Source organism: Megalops cyprinoides, chromosome 3, assembly GCF_013368585.1.
Source record: "Megalops cyprinoides isolate fMegCyp1 chromosome 3, fMegCyp1.pri, whole genome shotgun sequence".
NCBI lineage: Eukaryota > Metazoa > Chordata > Actinopteri > Elopiformes > Megalopidae > Megalops > Megalops cyprinoides.
Window position 1 is genome coordinate 13,758,186 of NC_050585.1, and position 26,327 is coordinate 13,784,512.

At 43.4% G+C, this 26,327-nt stretch overlaps 1 protein-coding gene across 6 annotated transcripts in view; it reads left to right on the forward strand.

Moving 5' to 3' along the window:
• auts2a (activator of transcription and developmental regulator AUTS2 a) overlaps positions 1 to 26,327 on the forward strand; it is a 310,820-nt gene that overhangs the window by 189,382 nt on the left and 95,111 nt on the right. For all 6 annotated transcript variants that reach the window (XM_036523475.1, XM_036523476.1, XM_036523477.1 and 3 more), the window contains one exon: positions 14,330 to 14,359. In XM_036523475.1, coding sequence (XP_036379368.1) covers positions 14,330 to 14,359 — 30 coding nt within the window. The remainder of the gene's footprint in view (positions 1 to 14,329; positions 14,360 to 26,327) is intronic.

Sequence of the window (26,327 nt, forward strand, 5' to 3'; positions counted from 1 at the left end):
GAGGGCTTAGGTGCTGTCTGGGTTCCGGGGGCGGTGGTGGTTGGGGGGTTTGAAATTATTCGAAGGAAGTTGTAAGTTATTTTAAGTTATCCTTACCATATTTGTGAAAGAAAGCTGGCAACACTTATTGTACTTATAGACAAAAGTCTATTCATTTCACCAAATAACATGTTTGAGATTTAATGAAAATATATTTGGATTACCTCAACTTGTACACATAGAAAGAATAAACATGTTGAAATACATATGTAATTATTTTGAAAATGCATCCAAAGTACATAAAGGAGACAGACAGAATTTCTTGATTTATTTCAACTGCAAATATTGCAGCCCACTTTTGAACACTTCACTTTCCTAGCTTTGTTGGCCCTGTAAAATCTTATGTTCAAATGGAGCACAGTGAAATATATGACATGACAATTAGACTGTATCACCAATATTCATTTGTGGAGTAAAACTGGACGGGTCCTAAGAGTTCCTGGTTGGTGTTTGTGTTTATTTCAGTCGCTAGCAATACTAGCCTGTTACCTAACGTTAAGTCTATGTAAGTATAGGTTATGGTAACAAAGGATGCTCTCAACTGCATTTTGGAACAGCATTTTTTTTTTTTATATGAAAAAAAACCAGCATGACCAGCAGTTTTCATCAGAAAAAAAGACATTATGTGTGAACAGCCTAACTTTGTTTAGCTACCAAGCCACGTTAGATACTAACGTTAGTTCAGTCGAGGTGTATGTAACGTCATGTTTATGTAACATCAACTAACTAGCTTCACTGGCTAACGTAACTTAATTCAGAACATGATTATCTATGTAGGTTGAGCATCTGTCACACACCAATCACACAAACATTCGTCCGAACACTGATTGTTGATTGGCAGGTCATTCCCGTTGCCGTTGAGATCAAGTCGCCTCTCAGTTTTTTTTATAGAACTCTCACCGTTGTTTTTTACATTCATTCTGATATGTCGCCTAAATGCCTTTTTACGTTCATTTGGCTTAAAGCGCTCTGCAAAAACACTTAGGCGCAGCGCCTAAGCCTTTCTATGGTAGGAAAAACCCTGTCTATGCTTATATGTACCTTTGCATTTTTGTCCCTAAAAATAGGCCATATTGTTTATTCTTTCAAAGCCTGAGTCTTCACGCTTCGATATATTTTCATGTGCTGACACATTTTCATGTATTTTCAACATGACTTAAAGCTTAAAAGGGTTTATATTGTCAGTTGGATATACTAAGGAAAGACAATTATACAAAATAGAATGGAAGTGTAGATGAACATAGCTGTGTGATGTTGCGGAAAATACTGTAGTGTGTCACCGAAAAACACACAGCAGCACGACCTAACCAAGGCCTTCTTGCTCATTTGACATTTTGAAGTGGCCCTCAGCCATGTTTTCCTGTTAGACCTCAGCTGTGATGTCGTGTGCTGAGTGACGCAGGAGGGAGGTCTTCCACGGGCTCTGTCTCCAGCCCAGGAAAGCGGTGCCTTTTCCCTTTTGGGTGTTGGCAGTCACGTCCAAGCCAACCTCTAAATGAGCAAGGAGATCCTGGAATTGTTGTCTGACATATGAGCTTCGATTCCCCTCGTCCCTACCAGCCATCATCCTTGGATGTTCAAGCGCGCCGGTGTTATTGTGCAAACCATGATTTATTCTGCGCCGTTTTTTTTTTGTGAGTGAATTGAGATGCCGCAAAAGGTCAGTGAAGTAGCACGCCTCTCCCTGCAGGGTGTCCCAGTGCAGGGCCCAGGGCTGGAGCCCACGGGGGGCTCGGTGCAGGGCACGGGATGAGGGAGATACTGAAAGGGGGGCCCGACGGCTCCCTGCTCCCTCCCCAGTGCCGGAGCCAGAGTGCAGGGAGGAAGCGGTCTAAGCCGAGCGGCGGCGAGCACAGCCTGGGGGAGTGAGAGCGTGCTGGTCGGCAGGTGGGGCCCGCTCCGCCGGCCTGACTGTTATTCCTGCTCTGACAGGAAACATACATCACACAGGGCCCTAATGCAAAGCATATTCCATGGCAACATGATCAAAGGGCTGCGACCAGACAACAAAGTGCCCTTAATATGATGTTTTGACCGTATAATTGGAGAGTAATTACGGCTGACAAAACACTTCAGTGTTTTTTTCTTTTTTTCGAGAGAGAAAGAGGCCAGGGCAGGTTGTCATAAAACACACAGGGACCATGCTGACACTGCTGGAAAACAAGTGGAGCCAAGCAGAGGTCAGTTTTTATTGGAGGCTCACACACAGGGATAGAATTAGGCCGTGGCTTAAAATAATGTTGCAAAACTAGATGAAAAAAAGTGATCCACCAGCACTCAGTAACAGGCAGAGTTACCTGTTTTGAGAGAACAGTAGCTTTAACCCTTGCTTTGAATGATTTATCACCCTCTTTGTGAGCTTGTAAACAAGCTTGTAAAGAAGCAAAATTCTGTTGCTACGGTCTCTCTCAAGAGCACTTTCAGACTGAGTATTGGCCTTGATGTTTGTTAATGGTGGAAAGAGTCGAGTGTAAATGGATTAATAGCTGAAGTTGTAATGTGAAGGAGTGCATCTTGCATATTTTTTGTATTTCTTTTTCCCTCGCATACTGTAAACAGTGGTTACAGGAGGTACTTAAAGAGCCTGTCACTTTTCACAAACCATCTGAAGGGGATGGTTTGAGGTGATAATGTGGGTTTTGCAGGGATGCTGGCTACCTTTCAAGAGATGCCAAGTGTTCCAAATCTGGCAGGACAGTTTTTTTTGCTCTGCCACTCCCGTGCAGTTCTATGATCTTTGGGTAACACTAAGATTGTAATCAGTTACGGGGAATAAAGAGTGTGGATAAAAATGCTTATTTATTTTAACATAGTAATATAAAATGAATGTAATTCAAAGGTTTGACATGCAGATAAACATAGCTGTTGTGGATTACAGTAACTTTTTTATCTGGCTGCATGAGTGGAGAACCACACACACTCTCCTAACTCTGATGGCAATTCTCTGGAAAATATTCCATGCCGGACACATGCAGACATGCTTCAAATGGCAATAGATATCCATAAGTAAATGTACACTAAACAGATCTTGACATTCCGAAACAGCTGTAGCTCTCTTCTTGCACAATACCATTGTTGTATGTTACAGATTGTTGTTGTTGCGTTGCGCAATTGCTCATAAGACCGACTATGGCTGTCGGACTCCTATGTGCAGATGGAACAGAAGCTGGTCAGAACTGGCTCTGTCTTTTCTCATCCAAAGCCTGTCTGAGGGAGGAAAACCATTCCATCTGACCACACTTGGGGAGAAAAACATTTTAGCCTGTAATCCTGGTAGGATCCCACGGCGGGGCCTTATCTCCACATCATTAATTAGTCTTAACTAAAGCAACCTGGTGTAACTTGGGAAGTGTTAGGTGTTTGAAGGCAAGTAGCCTGACACCATTTCCAAGGGTAACACGATGATAGAGGACTGCTGTGATTTTAGGGAGAGGCGTTGCCAGGCGGGCTTTCCTCACTGGCCAGGCTCTTAAATCGTTGAAGGCCTCTTGTGACAGCTGGGAATTGCAGTGATGCTAGTGCTATCCACCGTCACAGCTCTCAATGGGATAGCATTCTTTTTCTCTGAATATCTATTCCACCCCCACCCACTTCCATCAGCCTATAGACATGTCTCAGCGGGGGTCCACACTAAAAGGCAGTTTAGAAGAAAGAGGAAACAACCAACAGCTAGATAATTTTTCTCATGGAGTTATATTGATATGCACGGCTAGGGGCAAAGCAAAAGCGTGTGTGATCGGGGGGATTATTGTGACACACAGGCCTCCTTGTTTGTTCATGGAATTGCTAATACACTAGGACCATGTTTCGGATTGGTGATTGTAGATCCCGTGTATACAGTAATACTGTACTTTAGCTCTCGTTGCTTAACCAAACAAATGTGCAGTAAACCAACCCGGTAATGTTTTGTTCCCTTTAAATTCTTCCCTGTGATGTTCATATTTATACAAGGCTGCCAATGCAGGAATACTTGAAGTAGCGTCATTTCCAGATTGGCACCAACAAAGAAACAGTGTAATGCAGCCAGAAGTGTGAACTTCTCAGTGTCGTCAGAAAGAGGGTGTTTCACGCACTTTCACTCAGACGCCATGCAGGCAGCACTCCTCTCCTCTTACTCCGGTGTGCGCGTGTCGCAGAGCTGCGATTCCTCCGTTGATCGACGTCGCCGCTGCGCTGATAATCCACGGCGGGGATCTGTGTCAGATGGCAGCTGATTCCAGCGCCTGGCACCTCGCTCCTCTGCTTAGCATGATAATTAATCACAAACAGCAGAGCCGTGTCTCTCTCACCTCTCCACCACTGGGCCACTCCCTGAGGGCTGATCCCTTTTTAATTGAGCACGTTTGGAACCGTCGTCTCCAGGATTAAATTAGATTTCACTAACGCGCCACTACCAATTTGGGCGAAGGGGAAGAAGGAGGGGGGAAAAAAAAAACAAAAAACAAAAATAACACACAAAAGCAAAAAAAAAAAAAAAAAAAAACAAAAGAGGGAAAAAATACGAGTGTTTGTTAACACTCGTGGGACGAGATGGAGGTGAACGCAGTGAATAATTAGCCGAGGAGCGCTCCTGTTTGTCCCTTTGATCTTCTGACGGAAAAGCAAATGTAATTTAGCGCAGTAAGTAATTTGTTTTAACAGTTAGCATGAGCTCTTTTTAATTTCATTTTGCTGAGCGTCAGCCTTTAAATGAAGTGTTTTTCTGAAATGGATCTTTGCCAGACTAGCTGCTGAAAGCTCTGATGTTTATCTGTGTGGGCCTGTTTGTATATCCACCTGCTTTCAGGCTGTGTATAGTCCTAAATGAAGCGACAGATTTGTTGGATTGTTGGATGGTTCCGCGCTGACATGTGGTGTCATGGTGAATAAAAAGTAAAGAATACACACAGATATAAGTATTTGTTTTATGTGCAGTTATATCCAATTAGCAATCTGTCTCTGTTAGTAACATCATCGTCAGGTGGCGGTGGTGCACGAAGGCTTTTCTATCACCTTGCATTTTGCATGTCTGTACATCTGTGTGATATCGTTAAGGAGAAGAAAAGAGGAGGGAAATGGTGGTATCGTGAAGTGATTGCTTTGCAGTTGCCATTTAGCATGAAGGTTGTTTTATTATTTAAGTTTCCTTCAGTGTACAGGGCTTCCTGCGGCAAGTGCTTTAGGACATGAGGAAAGCTCAAATGTGGGGAAAAGACTCACACCCAAAACCCAACCCTTCGTCCCCATCCCCTCCTCATCCTTGAGGAGCGCATGCCATCTCCTCCCCCCCGGGCATCACAGGAAGCTGTGACACATCAGACACGGGGCTAGGATGCAGAAAAGGAAAACAGATTTTTCTGTCAACCTGTCACCAGCGTTGGCTCCGCAGCATGCCCAGAGACGGCTATCTCCAAAGTGTCTCCAGAGCGGAGAGTGTCTGGGATCTACAGTGTGTGTAGCAGATCCCTAATCTATGCTTATACTTGTGTGTAAGCCAGGCCGTGGATGTAGATTACATTATAAACAAGTGTGTTAGGTATGTTATATGTCATGGTCATGAAAGGCCGTTTGTTATTTGATTTATGGGCGTGGCGATGAACGGACAGATGTCCTCCTCTCACACCATTTACCACAGACAGGAGATTACCATCTGCATCTACATCTCGATTAGCCGAAGAATGCTATTATACACTCTGAATAACCTCCACAAGAAGGAGGCCAAATATGCAAAGGTTTTTCTTCTTTTTTGTCTGCATTTTGTTGTTTTGTTTTCCTTAAAAAAAAGAAAAGAAATCTAAATTGTCAGTTTTTCTCCACCCACACGTTATGCTGAAGGCTGTCGCTCCCTGGTGCTTCAAACGGAGTTTTATCTTGCCTTGTCAGGGAGCTGTCAGTTAATTGGTCCTGCCACCCACCGTGGAAGAGCACTCCCCTCGTGGAGATTCTGCAAAGCTGTAATCATTGTCAGGGAGAGCCCGGCTGGAATTCGAGCCTTATCAATACGAGAACCTTCCGCTGTTTTCTCTGAGCGGTTTTATCGCGCACGGAGCCTGATGCGTGTCTTGCGGGCGCTGGTTTCATTGGGCAGAGCCGCTGAAGAAACCCCCTTCGCCGTGCAGTCGAGACGGGCTGAAAGTGAGTTGAATACTCCACAGTAGGCCTGATAGTGTGACGGCGGCCATTTTAAATTGGCCCCAGACGAAACGGCTCTGTGTGCAGTACAGATTCCGATGGCAGGACTCTACTCCCAGTCCCTGCGCAGGCTCATCTTTTCAACGTCCGTTTTACTGAAAGAATTAGGGTTTGTTGTAGTTCATTGAGGAAAGACAAGTGGTTTAGGGAAAATCGTGACATGACATACCAACATTGAAATAAAATGCTGCTGACTCCCAGGGAGTGCGCAACAAGTATTGCTGTGAATGAAACACTGTGGTAGACGGGCATTGTTTCTTCCCTAAATGAGGTGGTGAGGCACTATTGCAGAAGGAGGACCCACGTTGTGTACACTGAATCTCACCACGTCCTAGCAATTGCAATGTCCACGATAGTTCAGTATTGCTCTCCAATATGGTATTGTTGCTTGAAATGAATGTATGCTCAAATCTAAACACAGTATTCAATAGGGGGCTTTCAGCAGTATCCTTGGTGGTTTGTTGAAGAGTGCTTAGAGCTGAAAGATCTCTCATTCTGAGTGGGTCAGGCAAATTCTCAACAAAGTTGGAAGCTTATAGAATTGTGTCACTGTTGTGTTAAAGAGTCTGCTCTGCTTTCACAGACCAGTTCGATAGAAGCCATAAATAATAGTCAGAAAATCACTGCACAGTATTCAATACTGTGGCCGCAGGAAATGTTGATGATAGAATCTGCAGGCTTCGTTGTGGCCCAGGTATGAATATTAATGAATCTTTTTCCAGGCCAGAGCTAATGATGAAGAAAATTCTCTAATAAAAACTTGATGCGATGGGCAATGACCCAGTAGGTCACCTGAGACAGTGAAAGTTAATAGTGTGCCATCATGTGTAGGGGGCTAAGTGATTAGACAAGCCATTGGCACAGAACCTAATCCAGTCCTTTTCACGGAGAGGTGGGATGCTGTCTGTTTGTATGCTAGGACGCCAGCGCTATGCTTGTGCAAAGGTTGCGTTGCTAACGATGACCGTGTGCAAACAGTGCCAAATGAATGCAGGGTATAGTGTGGAACAGCAACAGTGCTAAGAGAGAGTCATCTTGGTGTGCGTGCTACGCACTCCGGCTGTCGTGCCTCAAGGTCATCTTACCTCTTTCTGCTGACAATACATACTAAAGTGGTGAACGGCCATTTTGAATTGTATGTGCTGTACAAGAAATGGTTGACATCTACAAGACTATTGTGCATATTCCTATATGCTGTTTAATTTTTTTGACTCTGTACAGTACAATAAATGTTAGCGTAATATTTATAACATACATGTGGTGTTTGTGTCCACCCAGACCATAGTTGTCATTAGCTGCCTAGCGAATGATGGTTAGCGATGACATCATCACAGTTTTCATTCACCTGTGTGTGTTGAAATAAAGTAGGGCAATAAAGATGGCAACTGACATCAATGCTAATGTGGGCTGCGTGCAGTAATTAAAATGCACATGAAAATGATGCATCCCGTGGGATGTGCCGTAATGGTATAAACAATGGATTCTCATGTATTTAATTGTCTAAAATCCTTCCATTAATCTTTAATTAAGCCAGCATCTGCTTCTCACCCCCACCCCACCCCCCCCAGTGGTGGGGTATAAAAAGGGGGTACAGATGGGGATCCCCAGTTCTGAATAAATCAATGGGGAAAACAAAGGAAAAATATGAAATGCCCCCCCCCCCCCCCCCCCCAGTACCGAAGCTGTCTACCCGGAGGCACTGTTCTCTATCCTTCTTGCTAAAATAGTATGTAGAGATGCCTCATTGGTTTTAGATATTAAGTTTGGTGCTTAAAGCCCAGTTGGAGCTTGTGTAACAAATGGATTTTACCTGCTGCTAAAAAGCAGAGCGCCCCCTCCCAGGCCGAGCTGGCCTGGAAGAGAGCAGCTGAAGAGAGTGCCCCGCGGCACCATCTGCCTGTGCCAAGCCCCACTCCAGGCCTCTGACGGCACATCTGTTGAGGAAAGCAGCTTAACTGACAAGTTATTTTAAAGAGCCCTCTCTCTCTTTTTCTCTCTCTCTCTCATTCTCTCCGTCTCTCTCTGTCATGCCCGCACCTCCTCTGCAGTGTGGTACCCAGGCGCGCCCTTGCTGGTGGTGGGCACATGTGGTGTGCGTTTCCACCTTTCACGGTCCACCCCCCACCCCCTGTCTCGTTCCGTGAGTCTCTGAGCAGTCAAACTGGGTTTTTCTTCAAAGACGTGGTGACATCTCTCCCACGATCCGCTTTGAGAGGTTGTTATTGGTGTCATATTTAAGGTGTGCAGATGTTCATAGATAATATGTAGGTGTAGCACAATGCACATCACTGCAGCGTTTTTTTTTTTTTTCTGCAGGAAAAAAAAGTGCACTCCCAATAAGACCATCGATTCAAGGGAGGGATAAAACCTCAAAGAATGTGCGTAATGTTGCACTCGTGGGTATTAAAACCAGAGGTCAGAGACTATAAAGGCCTTATTATTTTATGGAATGTTCTCCCCCCTCCACCAACCCCCACCCCTCACCCCCCTCTCCCCTCAGCTTTCTTTTCAATTCCAATGGCTGGGATACTGCATTAGCGGTTAAAATTAATGTTGTCTGGATAAAGTTTTACATTTGAAAGGAAATTGCCTTCAGATGTCGGGCCGCTGCAATTGGATAGGGGCGGCTCCAGATCTGCCCTGGTTATATTCGACTAGACAACAGGCTGGCCTTGTACAGCCTCTCCCATACGGCCTGCTCTTTGGCTGATGGAGGAGACGTTTGCCTTATGTCACAGCACAGGATTGGCTGATACCCTCCAGCTAACGCTATGGAGGTTTTTTTTTTTTTTTTTTTTTTGGTCTCTGCTTAAAATGACGGCCAAACATCAAGCAGATGCAGTGACAATTAGCCGTGAATGTTGCAGCTTTAGACCTTTAGAATTTGTATGGCTGATGCGCTGCTGTTAAAAATTAGGGCAACACATTTACAAGGGTCTTGTATTATGCATGTTGTAGCCGAATGAAATGTGACTTAGCTGTTTCTAAAATCAGATGGCAGGATTTCTGGTCCCCCGTTTCTGATATATTTTTTTCAAAAATTAGCATTTTCAGGTGTATGAAAAAGATAAACCAAAGCACGCCCATCTCTCATCCCTTGGAAGTGATTCATACCCAAAATTTTTCATGTAGAATCTTAGCTATGAATACATACGTCCTTCTACCTTGTTTTGTCGCAGTCGCATACACACGCAGACGCAGACACACGCGCACACACACACGTACTCACACACAGCAGTAGGACTGGCAGGCTCTGCCGCGCCCGGGGACGTGAGAATTAGCGCAGCTCACACGGCGCTGATACCGAATGACTTCTCTGGCTTTTTTTTTTTTCTTTTTAATAACGTGCCAAGGCGGGCCCAGCAGTGCGTCGGCGAGCGCCATATTTCTATTTTGCGTGGAAGGCGTGGGCCCAGCAGGGCCCAGCTCCCGCGCTCACAAGCCCTCCGCTCTGCTGGAGAAGACGGGCTCCAAGATGGCAATCAAGGCTTGATTTGCCAACACATTTCCAATGATTAAAATGTAATTAGCACAACTGAGCGCCTCCTCCCCAGCTAATTTTAATGCACGCTGTGACAGGCATGCGGCCGGCTGCGCGCGGGCCCAGCAGCAGATGGAAGAGCAGGCAGCGGGAGAGGAAAGCCATTTTGCGATGCGACTGTTTGCATCAGAAAACCATCAGGACGCACAGCTTTCAGAAAGCCCTTGACGGCGGCACATCAAATTGGCACTGTCAGAGCTGACCCTGGCAATAGCTGCCATCCTTCATACCCTCCCCTCTCCTAACCCCCTCCCCTCCACGCACACACACACACACACACACACACCCAGGCAGGCAGTCGCCTTGCTTAACTCCTTCCCTGCTTGTCCAGGAGCCCAAGCCTCCTCCCCCCGACGAAATATCCTCATCTTTAGCGGTGCAGTGGCAAGACGTTAATCGTGGGTGTGAGACGTCATCTGCAGTTTATTGAAGGGCTGTGACCCGCTGGGAGTGGCGTCGCCACCGACTGCGCTGAAAGAGGGCCTTGGACCTGTACAATTTACAAACCGTTTTGTGTTTGAGGTCAACCATTTCAAGGAGTAATGGTAATTTATAAATTTAATTTGCATGTGTGGTAGCTATGTTCGGAATGTGAATCGTGGCACTGAATTAGAATGAAACCATTTGGCCTGTCTCTTGAAATAGGATTTTTTATTGTTGTTTATTGATTCAGACAGCGTATGTTGCATTTAGTATCAGAGTTTTTAGTCCAGAGTTGTCTGAAGTATGTGTATTTAGCTATATACTTCATGCCCAAGGTTTTTTGTAGAACATTTTTTGAATGCCCAGCATGCATTTCCATTTGATGTGGGCACTCTGAAGACAATCGTTTTTGTATTAGCTCCGAAGAGACAAATGAAATCCTGCTGCCCAAGACTACCACACAGTCGAATTATTTGAACCTTCAGAACTTTTTTTTGTCTGTTGGACAGATATTGTTCTCAGATGGATGGTCTTCAAACCAAGACTAATTTCCTCCGACGCAGAAGAGGATAAACAAAATCCTTGATGTTTAGACGCATTGTAGCGAAATCTGTTACCGCACGTGGCCCCTGGGGCAGCAGGGCGGACGGGCAATTAAAATGGTTCAGATTGCGTTCCAGTATCAACAGCCGTCAGCATCAGATGTGATGTTTGACATTCCTGTGTTACGTATCCTAAACACTGCGGTCTGTGTGCACAAGCACATAAGGGCTTTGTCCAAATACACAGGGCCTCGCTAGCGTATCAGTTTCATTGTTGATCCTTCAGCCCACCTCTTTCTGAGGATTAACAGTGTTCGTATTTAATGTAACTCTAATAAATAAGCAAGTGCCGGGCGTTGGTTCGCCTGTCAGAAGCTCGTGGTTTGTCCGGCAAAAGGCCTCGTTCATGTTTCAGAAGTAAACTGCTGTGCATCCCTGGCTTTGCTAGCCCTAATTGGGTCTGACATGTTTTCGGTTTGTATGTCCACTCCACTCCACAGATTTTCATTACTCCATTTCCATTTTGGGATGGGGAAGGGGGGGGGGGCAAAATGAAAAAACACAGCGAGACATTTTCCTAAACAACTTCTTGATTAACAGAATTGGAACATACACAAAAGCATCAGTGGAAGCCCGTGCTTTCTTTTCTTCTCAATACTCATAATCAAAGCCATGACTGGGATACCAGCAGTGATGCGGGGCGGCTCTCCCCCCTTCGGGTTACCTTGAAATTGACTTAACTGCACTTTTCCCTTGCCTCACTTTGACCCGTGTCATAGATTGAGAACATGTCCCTGGAGAGTGTGTCTGAGGCCAACTGGGGTTTAGACCACAGATCTGAGAACGGTGTCGTGCATGGCCTGTGGAAGGAACTGATTAGGGAACGTGGCCTTAATAATGCAGAGGGGATTTGGGGGGGGCGAAAGGCTTGTCATATCCATAACCCTCCAACCCCATAATACGATAATCAAAACCACAAACGGCGCAATCCGCGCCATCCCTTACAAATACCTCCTGGATGTGGAAATGTCGGTTGGCCGCGATCCTTACGCTCTTTTCCGTAGAACGGGTCAGCGCTCGTCCTTCGTCCCAGACATATTTGGGATGTGTAATGGACGTGGCCGTGTGTTTTTTCACCTGTGTCTAATATGGTGAATAAGCAACTGGAAGTGTTTTAATATTCACTGATCGTGCGGCGTTTCCTCTGAGGAGGCAAACGATTCTGAGCTTAGAGAGAGGTAAGCCTCCCCCTAGCACGAACCTTGGAAATAAGCACGCCATGATACAACCTGGCAGAGCGGCCCTCTGCTGACGGCACCATGACTATCGCCAGTTTTTTTTTCCCCTCCTCCTCCTATTATTATTTGTAGTTTTTCCCGTGGAGCGCAACGTTCATAAACGAGCCTGGTTTCTTTGCTTTTAAGGACATACAAATTGCTTGCCCTTGCCTGTCAAGCGTGATCTTCGGATTTTACGCAGCCCATTATGAAGGCATATTTTTATATATATATATATATATATATATATATAAATATATTTCTCTTTTTTTTTTTTACTGTTGAAAAATTTGCATACCTCTTTTCTTGAAAAGTAATGACAGCAATTTCTTTCTCTCTCTCCACTAGCTCTGTGAGTGTCTCATTTAGTGGCACCTGCAGAAGCGACAGGCGCTGGGATGAGAAGTGAAAGAGAGCAGTTGATTAAATCATCATCAAGTCGAGCTGCAGAAAGTCAATTCTGCTCGCCGTCTACAATGATATCCTTTTATCTTAAAGTAATGAGCTATGGCACTTTCGCATCGGGTAATGCGATGAGTTCTATTAGCATGTTCCATTTGCCTCACAAGCAAGGGCGAGTCATTTCGGCGTGCTTATATCTCGGCAATCAAAGCAATTGGCGGCAAAGGCAGGGGAGAGGGGGGGGGAAAGGCTGGGGGTGTTTTTATGGATCACAACACAGTGGAAAAAATAAATTCTCCCATTATTTTAACTCCTCGTCTGCCAGCTCTCCGCCAGCTTTTCGGTACACGCGGTATCTGGAAATGGCTCCAGCTTCTCTGATCAGTCGACAGCTTAAACACGAGGAAATAATATGCGCCCTAATGCTGCTCACCTTCTGCTATTAGATTCAGTGCAAATATACATGTATACATATGTATGCATGTGTGTACGTATGTATCTATCCATATTCCCAATGCCTTGGCCGTCAGACCTTTTTTTTCTCTTAACGGATGTATGGTTTTGTGTATGCGTGCCTCTCCACATGTTTATTTTTGAGTCATATTTTTCCAAACGCAGCACTGAAAAGCAGTTTTCGTGTGCAGCTTCTGTTTGGCTGCTGGCTTCTTTTTTTGCAGAGTATATTAAAAGAGAGGAGAGCAATGGAGCGGAAGAGGTGGGGGGAATGGAAGAGAGCAATAGGAGCAGCTAGAAAGAGAGAGAGGGAGAGGGAGAGGGAGAGAGAAAGAGAGTTAGAAGTGTTTGCTCAGTGCGTTTATTGCCTTTGCATAATTTATGAGCCGCTGGAGCTGACCATCATTCGTCTGTGCCAGGGGCGGGCTCCTGGGGAGGTGGGGGACAGAGCTGTAAATTGGATGGCGCGCTCCTGCTGAGCTCACAGCCCGGTCCGCGGGTCAGGCGGGGAATTCGGTGCCAGAAATTGAGCCTCTACCTTTGAGCTCTGTGGGGCCCCAGCTCAGCAAAGGCTTAGGCTGGAGCGATGATGGCCCAACTCCCAGCGCTGTCAATCACGACGCACCGACAGAGGCAGAGACCCCCCCCCACCGCACACACATACACACACACGCACACACACACACACACACACACGCACCCGCGCTTTAATCGCCCCAGCCCCTCGCACCGCCTTCATTACCGACTCCACTGCTTCCTGGTCCACAGCCATATGCGCAACTTCGGGGCCCGCCGGTCATCCAGCATTCCAGTAATTAGATGATAAAGAATTAAGTGGACCTTGAAATTGAAATTGGGAAGAATAACTGTAACCCAGCCTTTTATTTTTTTTATTTATTCTTTTTTTTCTCTCAAAGGCCCTGGCCCTCTTTTTTGTTTTTCCTTTTTTTCTCTTCCAGCCACCTTCCAGCAATATTCCGGAGCTAATTGTGTCTAAGATTACCATGTAGTCTGGAATCATCTTTTTTTTCCCAAAATATGGCCAAGTATATTGTATAGTACTCTTTTTTAATATTAGGCCTGTTCCAGATGGCCATGTGTTGTTTTTTTTTTCATCCATGTGAAGACTTTCTTCATAATGAATGCACAGTGAAAAATATAGTGTCTTCATGTATTTCAGTCCAAATTAGACTTGAACAAATGTTGCCCACAATATTTTATCTTTTCAATAGTAATGTGAATCCAGTGATGTGTAGATGCTATACTGTGGTTTAAGTTGGAATCCATGCTCAGCGGTGTCTGATGGGTTTGATAGGATACGTAACATAAGAGGCTTGATATGCTATATGCTAATTAGTATTTGACTTTTATTTATTATTATTTTTTTTTTAAAAAGCGATTATTTTATGTAAGGCACTTGTCCTTTTTGAGAATCATAAGATACTAAATGGTTCCTAACATACTTTTATGTTCTCTTTCAGTGCGACAGTGAGAGTGACCAAGAAGACAAGGTAGGATTATATGAGTGTTTCCATTTTGTAATTGTATGTTAAAGCAATGCACATAATCTTATCCCTTTTTATCAGTGTGGTTTTAGGGAGAATCCAATATTAGACTTGCATTAAGTGTGAATTTCAGTTTTAATTAGAATTAAACAGCTAGTTAATAACTGTGAGAAAGCCATAATTAACTGCACATTAATTATGAATGACTAAACGGCATGCAAAATTTAAATTGAACTGTTATGAGCCATGAATGATTTTTTGCATACATATAGTGTGCCAACACAATAATGTCCTAATATGAAAATTAAAAAAAGAATCCATTATTCAATATTTGTTATGTTCTTACCTTTTACCTGTTATAATATTCTTCTACCACACTGTGGAAACATGTGAATTGTACATTGAGGTAATCCCTATCAGCATCATTGTGAATTTATACACTTACAAAAGGATGAATTAAGAAGCAGGTTCATTTGTTTTTTGTTTCTTGTTTTTAATGTATCTTTCTTTCAATACTAACTGCATACGTCCAGGTTACTTGCAGAAGTTGAGTTTTCTGAAGGTTATTTTTTAAAACTATGGTGGTATTTTATATACCAAAGTGGATATACCACACGGTGAAAGTGGTCAGTTGTAAAAGTGTGGGATTCAAGCAAATCCGCCATCTTTTTTTTTTAAATATTATTTTACAACACTTGGTATTGTAGTGCTGTAGCTGCATTGGTCATGGCAATCTATCATTAATGGTAAGTGTTTGTAAGGACATACTCTGTACATGGTATACCCAAACATGCACAGCACTAGAAGTTCCCACTTATTTCTCTCTGACCTTTGTATTCATGATACACAGAATGTTACAGAGCCAGGGACAGCATTTATTCTCTCTTATGGAGTGTTATTATGCGCTGCTGTTTGAGGTTGAGGTCAGTGTGTGTTGGTCTGCCGGCACTCATCACTGAGTGCTCTGCATCCCAGCCAAGCCGAGTTTTCTGAATGTTTCGCCTTGCCAAGTCCCAGTACTTATTTTTTCCCCAATGATTGTCGTTTTGGACTATTTTCTGACATCTTGAAAACCAAGAACATAAATGTATTAATGCTTAGCCCTTCTAGGAGGGGAAACTAGTGATCTTAGTTACACATACCATTTGAATGAATGGAAATAAGCAGTTTTCTTCTTGAAGATAGATAGATGGCCCCAGGTAAGCCTGTGCATAACATACAAACTCAACACATTTCTTACTCATTAAATAGTTTAATGTTGTATCTGAAGGGTAAAAAGTGTAGCAAAGCTGAAAAAAAGAGTTTTGGAACGCAGTGTTGATATCGACATGAAAAACGTACTGCAGTCTGTGGCATTCTGTGGTGATTAGTTCATGGACTGATGGAACACTGTGAATAGGGAAATTGATGCCAAAGTAGTAATGAAAGCCGCAGCAGAGTCAATCTGCCTGTGTAATACTCAGGATAGATGTGTTACCTATACATTGTCTGGCTGTGCATTGTAATGATGAATGAAGGAATACATCCCCTGCAAGAAAATCTAAGCATAATTATTGTCTCAGCCAAGCAGACAGCAAGCTAAAATTGAACTATGACTGAACACAGATCTGTCAGCGAAAAGCTCAGACATGGCAAATTCCTCTCCTTTAAACATAATTAACTGCTGTACTGTATATTATGCAAACATTAGATCTCCTCATAAATTGCACAATGTAAGGGTTTATAGCACATATTGGGTGCACTGTAGAAAACACCCTGATAACAATCACAGTCATCCCACATGGTTTCTCTCAAGTGGAACATTTCATTTGGGTTTGAATTGGTTCCTCACAGGTGAGGCAGAGGACGCTGCCACATTTCAGAGGATGGCAAAACAGACAACTTTCAAGCCAGTGGGGCATCATTACAAATGTTTTGCTGACTGTATATTGGGTGAAATGGAGCCTTTCCACAGTGGCATCATATCACATCACACCTGTCATGGCGATTCTCCTTGTGTCAGCGGGACGCAGTGGCATGTCTTCATACCAGCCTAATCCCCGACGATTTGTTAGCAGGCCGCAAGGCAGTCATGATTTACACAGTGTTTCTCGCGGGCTTCGAAATCCACTGAAGTTGATGAATGACTTGTAAAAGACAAATGCCGAGATTATATTAAACAAACATTACCAGAGCAACACAATTGCCAACACCCATATTGCACTCGCTCAGTGGAATGAAACAAGCTCATGGTTCCTCCTCTTCTATCTGTCCCTGGCAGCCGAGGGCTGTGTTCATTTGAATTCAGAGTGCGCAGTCTATTACAGAAGGGGGGGACACCATCACTTTAACAGGTCAAGCGTATTCAGATGAGGACAAATGTTGCTTATTTGATTTCCTTAAAATCAGGAAACGGCGGGAGAAAAAAAGTGCTCTCTGGAGAAATCACGTTCTGCCTGCTTTAGAGACCGGGCCGAGGCGTGTAGCGGAGATAAGAACGGGCGCCCGTCTCACTTTTCTTTTCTTTTTTTCCCTCTCCCTCCTCTATCTCTGAAGGACGGTCAACACTGTCGCCGTGCGGACACGGGCATTATCCTTGTCATTTTAAACAGGGTGACCTGCGGGAAGGGGTACTCTGCCTTGACATGATAATGGGCCGGTGGAACACTGACGGATAGAACACTGGCCATGTGCAAGCCCCCCGCCCCTCCCCCGTTACTATTATTACCCTTATCATTGTTGTCATTAGCCTCCTTGTGATCCTCACTGCAGACATTATTATGAGTTCCTTTTACTGGCATGCTAGAACATCTGAGCAGTTTGTATTTCCACAAGCCCTCAGAGAGAGAGGACAGGAATATTCTCACGAAGTGCTGTTTCCATAGCCAATTTAAGTTGCGGCCTGACCGTAATAGGCTGAAATTTAATTAAAACGTTTAAAAAGGGGGGGGGGGGAGACATGCGTGCAAATGGATGGAATATTGTGTGTGAACGCCCACCAGTTTTTTTTTTTTTTTTTTAAACACAGAGCAGCACGGAGATTTATGAAATGGTACAGCTTGTACTCTATTCATCACAGAGCAGTTTGTTCCAGTTGGGCTCTGGTTCCACAGACTCTCCATGGTATATGGTTTGGCACTCGGACACGAGCAAAGAACGTTCTCCCGAGCCAAGTCTAATAAAACGCCGGCAAGCCGAGATCTCTGACTCTGCCTCCTGCCATGAAGTTTCTGGCCTCCGTTGTCAGAGCGTAAACCTAATTGTCGGCAATTTTATTCCCTGTGCTTGAAATCAGTGGGATCAGGTGGTATTTTTATTAGCGCTAACAGGTAGGATTTGCCATTCATTTGGACCGACTTGAATCCGATTAACATGGCTGAATTACTGGCAGACAGACCGTGGAGAGGGATGGATTCCATATCCTAAGGTGTCTTTGATGTCCAGCTGCTAGGATCCAGTAACAGTGTCTTCATGGTGCAGTTAACACCAACAGGTTTTAGACATCTGAGATCATTTAGGGGGATGATGGCGGTAAACGATTGTGAAAGATTTCAGTGTATTAGACATTTGTTGGTGCATGTTTATATGCTTACCCTCTTCAATTATTTAAGCACTCTAGCAAGAAAATTAGGTCTTGCTTATTATCTCGAGTAAGAAATGAAGTTTTTTTGTTGTTGTTTTGTTTAATGACAGAATTGCCTTGTGTGCACTGAGTTGTTATTGAAGCTGTTATTGAAGCCAGTTAGTGTTCTCTCAGTGTTGAAATATTAAAGCAAAGATCTCAAGGGCCCGTGAAAGAGAATAGATCAAAACAAGAATCTTGCTCCAATTTTTTATGCTCTTCCCACATATTCAGGCAAATCACTGTATGTAAGAGCGGCCTTATACAAAACACTAACCATCAAAATAGAAATAAATGACTTCAGGAATTTTGAGGCTGTGTGCTTAGAGAACCCAATTATGGGAGCCAAAGAGGTACTTGAGAGCAAAAGCTTTGTCCAAATTATCTAATGACCGGGCGATTGTATTCATAAAGGCTCCTCCAAGGGCCAAACCTTTTAGATAAATAGATTTTCACATACTAGTGCTTTCAAAGGTCGCACTCACACCTGAATATGAATAAATAAATAGGGAAAGGATAAAATGACCATTTCAACATCCTGCACTTTTGGCCTTTGTACTGTGGCCATTTTGTATGCATGATTCTTCTTCTTAATGGGACAAATATGTATACTGTATGTATGTATGTGTATACTGTAATTTTGCATAAACGTGGCATTTTAAAAACGTGACACTTGAACACATGAAATAAAAACGTGACACGTGAAATTATACATACGCACACACACACACACACAATATATATATATATATATATATATATATATATATATATATATATATATATATGTATAAACACACACATTTGGACATACATGAAATATCTTTGTACTTATTGGTGCCAAGTGTTAAACAGTAAGTGGTGCTTCAGCGAAGCCAGGAGAACTTGTTTGTCCTTGACACAAAATAATGATCTGAAGTGGTAATATATTGCGAAGATGTTTGCCATGTTTACCCTCAGGCAATTATGAGAGAAGAGAGACGTATTCCTCAATCATTCGGCACTGCATATAAAACACGTTATCTCCCACTGGGGCAGGATGGGTAATAAAACGAGAGCATGACTTGTCAGTGTTAAAAGATTATGTGCCTTGCTCCTTTAAAGGCAGAGTACAGTGTTTACAGGCTTGAGTGCGCGTTCACTAGGCCGAGGCAGAGGCTGATTGCACTAGAGTACCCTGTCAGCCAATGATTTGTCATGTACTTTATCATCTTTGTCACTCTGCAGAGCGTTGTCATAGGTAACATATCACCCCTTCTCTGCTTTGTACCCATTGCGTGTAGAAAATTTGTATTTACTTTGGGAGTGTAATTTGTTCCTCATGGATAATATGACCCTTAGCGGAGCCGGATCATGGGTTAGTTGAAGTGATATTTTCCGGTAATGGTAGTCGTACATCATCGCTGTCAGCTCGGGTTAGGAGGCAAGCACATTACAGCTCCATTTTAGCACTGCAGGCATCTGGGATTATTTGCCATAACCGAGTATGACATGACCGCTCTGCAGAGTGCATTAAAATTTTACTAGCTACTCCAGCATCTTCTGTGCCCGCGGACTGAGCTTTGGGCTGCCATAATGATGGATACCTTCAGGTTCTTACATCCCCGCCAAGGTTACCCGGAGTCAGAGACCTACACAGGTACTGTGTATCCCAGAAGGACAAATCCCTCTGCCTCACTGGCTTAGGGTTAGCTGACCACTTCAGGTGCTCTGCTCCACTCAGCCTGAATTCACAGAGAAAAACACTATATTTTTTCATAACAACAATCATAAAAATGAGTTATCACGGAAATGAAAAATGAAAATGATAGGTCCTTGACTTTTCCCTTAGAGCAATCTTCACTTAGGACGGCAAATCAGAAAATGCTTCTGGCACAAATCTTAACACATTCAGATAGTAACCTACCTTTGCTATCCTTGATTGTCTCAATTTTTTTCCCCATGAATACCGGGCACTGAGACGACGAACAGTGTCCACGAGCAATTTGCTACATTTATTTCAAGCAAGGTTACGGTCTAAACGCCCTCTTTTCTGTTGACAAATCATCACCTTCCTGTTTTGTAATCAGCGGGGTCCTGAAGGTTGGCTACCAGGCATTGCTCATTAGCGCTGCGTAGATGGGAAATTAATGTGACGACCTTAAGCCTGGCAGATTGCGGCGACCCGCGGGGCACGCGATGAATGGACACGGGGGCAGCGGCGGCTGTGCCAGTGTCCTCTCCGTCGCCTCTGCCCCGCGGAGCTCGCCTTGCACCACCGGTGCCCGCCGTGGCGCGAAGGAATGCGTGTGCAAGGGGAAGGTCACGGTGCCTTAGGGACATCTTCACTTTCGATTGGCACCACGCTAATTAAATGTAACCGCTGTAATTGACAGACATATTTTGTGGATTTTTTTTTTCTTTCTCTTCAGGGCGAGGGTCTAAACAAGTTGACAGGGTTATTGCCTGGTAACAGAGTTGGGGTAGAAAAAAAAACAAAGAAACCTAAAAAATTCCAAACCTTCAGTTTTGCTCCATAAGTGCTGCCTAGTTAATGGCTATATTTTTGGTTTTACTTATTAATTATGTGTATCTGTGTGTCTTTCTCTAAAAAAAATACGTTTTCAAGGATGTCAGAAATAATAGTGTTGGTTAAGAGTGTTAAAGAATAATGGAGTTTGTCCTTCAGCTCATTTTATACCACATTTATTTGTCAAGGTTTATATTCTGAATGCTGCATTTCATACCGTTTCTCCGGAAATAATAGCTATGCACAGAGCTATGTATATGACCAGTGATTACTTTCAAATGTTGTTGTGCTGTGTATAGTTATGCATCACAAATGAGATAGCTGCACACACCCATGTACTAGCTACACTGAAGGAGCATTTAACCTCCAGCCGCTGTCATTGTAAGCAGAGTGGAGTGGCAGCAGCTTGCCCGGGGGCCGAAGCTTGCCTGCCTGCCTGCCTCTCCTCCACGGCGACCCATTTAGCCTAGTGAGATCCTAGCGCCTGCTCTCGCCCTAACAGGCGAAGCCTCATTCTGTCACTGCGCATACCCAGACGCTAACATGCAAGATTTAGATCTGGAAAATCACTGCATCGTCAGGGCAGGTTCGCTGCTCCTGGGCTGTGCAGTGCCACTGATGTGCTATCTGCAGAGATTTTGCTCAGTTGCGCCTGCTCCACACCCGGCAGCCAGAACCACTGGGATCACTGTCGAGGCCGCAGAGAGGGTGAAAGGCCCGTTGGGGGGCGTGGGGGGGGGGGGGGGGGGGGGGGGGGGGGGGGGGGGGGCACACGGGGTTGCCCTGGCGCCCGCCGTGGGAAGCCATAGATTCCCCCACATGACCGTCTGACCCTACCGCAACTGTGACCAGGGATCCGCGCAGTGCGGCAGGACAACAGGCTGGAGTTCCACCACGCCGAGGGTAATGCCTCGGCTCAAATTGAGATGATCTTTCCTGCCGCGTACAATTTAACCTGCCCACTCTGCCACGGCCTCTGCATTACAGCTCTCTGTCAGCGATGTCAGAGGAAATGATAAGCCTCTTGGAAAGTGTAACTTCAATTACAGTCTCTACAGTCAGTTCCACTTCAGTATTTTTTTCTTTACCATATTTGTGGTGCCATCAACACGCTGTGGGCTGCTTTCTGTCTACCCTGTTGCTGCCTTGTGTTTCAGACATCCCCTCCACAGTAGGGAGGCTTTTTTGCCTTTGATCCAGTGGCATATGTGCAGTGCCACCTCCCACTAGTTATCCTAGTACCTTAGTTACCTACTTACCTCGCACCTTTACATTTTACATTTTGTAATTTAATACCAGAGCAGCCTTTACAGAAAAAACAAAGTGCATGTAATAAGGTTGCATTAGAGGTGATATATACAGGACTCCACTGTAGCACTGTGACACATAGAGTTTATGTGTTACAATGCATAAGTGCAGTGCAAGCCACCCTGCAGTTAAACTCCAGCATACCCTACAATAAAACCAGACAAATAAACAAAGGTATGCTATACAGGGGAAGGTGAGTTGTGCATTCTTGCATTTATGCTTTAAAAGAATGAATCCCTCTCCAGTGTAATAACACAACGCACATTAACCCGGGGTGTTTAGTGTGGACGTTGTTGTACTGTACCTGAAATGGCACTGCACTGGAAAATAACGATGTAGAGCTTTCACCACAGGTGGGGTTTGATCCAGGCGAGGGCGCTTGTACCACCAGCTGCATCACACCACAGACTTTGGAATGAGCTCAGATCCACCTTCAAGGTCACACAGATTCCATGGCTGCAACCTGCACTTTTTTTTTTTTTTTTTTACTAAATTATTTATTAGTCTGCAGGCGAAACATGGCATTACACTGCTATGGAAATCTGTCACGATCCTTGTGTTTTATGCTTTAGTTTCCTACACAAAATGTAATCCAATCCCTCCCACAACTTTTAAGATATGTAAACCTTCCCAAGGCTATAGCAATATATCCAGCTTTGGTGTACCACAGAACATGTCAGTTTGTTGATAGAATTTTGATATATAAACTTTGAAAAAATATGCAAACCTGCATGATAACAGCAAATAAATACATTTATAATACTTAAGTAATACCTTAAATAGTTCCTTTTTTGGTAAAATTCTAAATCAATTTTAGCATTTTTAGCATGCAAACTTGGAAGCTAGCTGCTAAATAGTTAAGATTAATCACAAGCATAGGTTATAAATGTTATATTACCATGAGTATAAATGTTATATTTTATCATTGGCACATTAGTAGGGTCACTAAACTGAAAGCACACCAGTTTGCATATTTGTTTTGAGGTTCATAAGGTAAACTATATTCTCCGCTAATGCTAATTCCACTAAATATGAATGATTGCAACTTAGAAATATCCTTTCCTTTCTGTTCTAGCCTATTGTCTCAATAAACAAAAGCCATCAGCATTATAAGGCATTGGTTGTAATTTGTGCCGCTAGCAATCACATTTAACCAAACCGCTTGAACCTCAGAACGTGCTGTCATCCATTTCAGCCTCTAAGCTCAAAAATACATTTTTTCAAATATAATTATTATTTCAGATATTGTAGTTTTATTTCCTGATGGCTTTCCTCATATCCAAATAACTCTACCACAAGCTGTCCACTTATATCTGAAATATAGCTGTAACGTCATCTAGCCATAATCATGGTCAATAAAGACTGTAGTAAATTAGCACTTGAGTCATTATGAACTGTTCTCATTTCACTGGTATGCAAAAGATGTGTGGTCTGTACTGTGTGTTTGTTGACCATTCAAACATTGAACTTTCAAGGGTGTGTCCTGAAATGACAGCATGCTGTGTAATGGAGTACCTCGAATAGCTGAGTATATGATTATGTTCATGCATCAGCTATTATGCTGATCATCTAGAGCCTGAAAATCATTTATTGTAACTACTGTAATGTTGCATAGTGGACATTGTAGTACAGGGCCGCTCTGGTATCCCAGCTGCCACGTGACTGCTATGAAAGCTGTATTCACGTGCATTCAGAGTTTGTTTGCATTATTGAATATTTTAGTTCCTATTTGCACACACCGACCCTTGAATGCATTGTGTTTTGTGTCAAAATTATGTAGGTCCTTGTGGAATTATGTTCTGATGAACAGGAATTTCACCGCATATGTGCATTAGGGGCAGGTTACATATTGGTTTTAGAATGAATGTTAAAAAGGGTGACTTTAACCTGGCTCTCTGCTGTTATGTTGACTCTTCCTTTTAATATAACAGTACTTGACTTTGCCATTCAATTTTTTTGGACAAGGAAAAGGTAATAATGTGCATGCTTCAGTAGGACAAGGTTGGAAGGTCCTTGAAATTAAATAAAGGAATAATACGCCACAGCACATAATGTTTCAGTGCCACCATTTCAATTCCCGAAGAAAGGGAGAGCACGGTGGTGAAATAATTCAATAAGCACAAGGTTCATAAATGTGCCGCTTGAATGCAACATTCTCCCTTGAAAGGCATCTGTATCACTTTTGACCTGAGAAAGAAAGGTTTGGTTGAATCATGTATTATCTCTATGAGAGTTTCTACAAACAAAGTTCCAGAGCAGAAATCCCATTGCTTGGAACAAAAAAAAATCTTTTTTTAAAATGGAGGTGACCTTGCCCACACACGGTTAAGATTTAATCAAGGGGCCTCGCTAAAGTTCTGCAAAGCAGACTAATTTCTCCAGGCTTGATTGCTGATGAGTTCCATAGTAGTAGTTAATTGGTGAGAACAGCTCTTGTCAATCTGAAAAAGACTAGATGAGATCTCCTTCAGGTCCGCTAAAGCTGATAAATTGCTGGCAATCCAAGACTCCCAGCCGCACCCTCCTATCATATCGGAGCTCATATTTATTTATGAGAGAACTTTGCCGGTTACTAGGCTTTAATAATGCATGCGGTCAGACCTTGGGTTCAGACTGTCGTCCCTGGGAGCTGTCTCCTCTAAAAACTCTTGTTGTTATGGAAGTCTTCTGGTCCCCAATTTACTGTGCAGTTAGAGCACAGTCGCTCCCCGCAGAAAGCAATTTCCCCGACACTCTTCAAGGTTAAACTCCCCCAGAGCAGGTGAATGTCTGTCAAGGCCAGCTCACCTATGTGCAGGCCACAGCAACCAGCCAATCACTCTGCAGCAAGCCACTGCCCTCTCATTGCTCTGGTGGCACCTCAGTGATTTCTGTTGACATTCGCTCTAGAGTTGGCCGTGTGCTTTTTTTTTTGTCGATGTTGTTTGTGTACTACTCGACAACAACTCCTTATTCCCCCCTATGTACAACATATTATCATTTTGCTCTCACTTAATACATGGATTCAATGGCTGTTATAAGTTTTTTGTTTTTATATATTACTGTTGATGTATATTTTTCCTAAGCAGTGATTTGTGGCTGGGCATGCATTTATTTTTCCGTTTTTCCAAATGTCTTCCTTTTGGTAGATTTGTCGGGTTTTTTTTTTTTTGTTTTGTTTTGTTTTTACAACAAATGTCACTTGTGCAATGCTGTCATCTGCTGTCATATATGGAATGGAAAAATGGCTACAAAGAACGTTCCCAAGGTAAATATTTCTCAGCAAAAGATTGTAACTGAAATGAATTGTCGTGCTGATTGTAATAAAACACCATGCACTTTGTTCAATCCACAATGATCCAATGGTGGGGAAAGAGAGAAACCGTATATGACATGGCTTGTCACATCCAAGTTGTGTATAGACAAGTATAGTATGTGTTTTTTCATTGGCAAAATTTCGTCTCTCCTCACATGGTCGCTCTTTGTGTTTCCATGTTTCACCACTGTGGTGAAATATGTTATGTCACGGGTAACTTCCCACTGAGTTCAGTCCTCTAAAGCTGATCCAGTCCCCCTGGCAGCTTCTGTTCATTCTTAAATGTGTGGATTTCAAAGAGAGTTAAGCAATAGGACGGCTACAAGATCACTGGAGCGGTGGTGTGACTTTTATACCACAAAAGTGTGAGTATGACCCAGCACGATGGACATTCATGGTTGGGGCATCTGATGGATGAGTGACTTTATGAGACCAGCCTGTTCCAGAGCCGGTAAGCTTGTCAGTGGGTGATAATTACAGTGCCTTCAATTGTTGCCAAGAGGTCAGGGAAAAGTGTGTCCAACCCAGTGCAGATTGCTCCCAAGTGGTTTATTGACAAAACACACACCGTTGTTTGGTCTACTTTAATTATGTGTACAAGACATAGGTGGCCCTGAGGAAATTAAATGCAATTCCCGGTTTGATGGGTAACCATCCCGTGGGATCTGTATTCTTATTAAGCTCATTGTGTAATATTTATGGGGTCACGATATGGAGCAAGGCCTTTGCTAACTATATCCTAGTTGAAATTCCTTACAGGCCGCATTAACAGTAGCAATAAATATGTGAATAGAAATTGCCTGGTTTCTTATCTGGCAAATTAAATTGAGATGGTTTACGGTTACAATACTGTCACAACGGTATGTATTTATTTGTGCAGGTGGGTACACAAGTGGCATGGTCAATAATCTAAATTACAAAGAACAACACCTCAGATCTCCCTAAGGTCCACTATATATTGAAGCTTTGTCCTTGTAGAAGTACCTCTTCCCTCAGATATCAGGGGAATGTTTGTTGTTTTTTTTACATTGTTATATAAAATTACTTACAGTGGAAAAACACAGGGTATTAGGTTTGATGCAGAAGCACCGGGCTGTTCTTTGCATTATCTTTATGCTCAAAGTACAGGAAAAGAATTGAGTACGGAGGGTACAAATGAGGTACATGGCTGGTCATTTTCGGGAAGGATTACCAAGCAAAAGTGGTTCTTCAGTTACCTGTAAGGATTAATGACTGGAGATTGGGTGACAGGGGTCAAGTA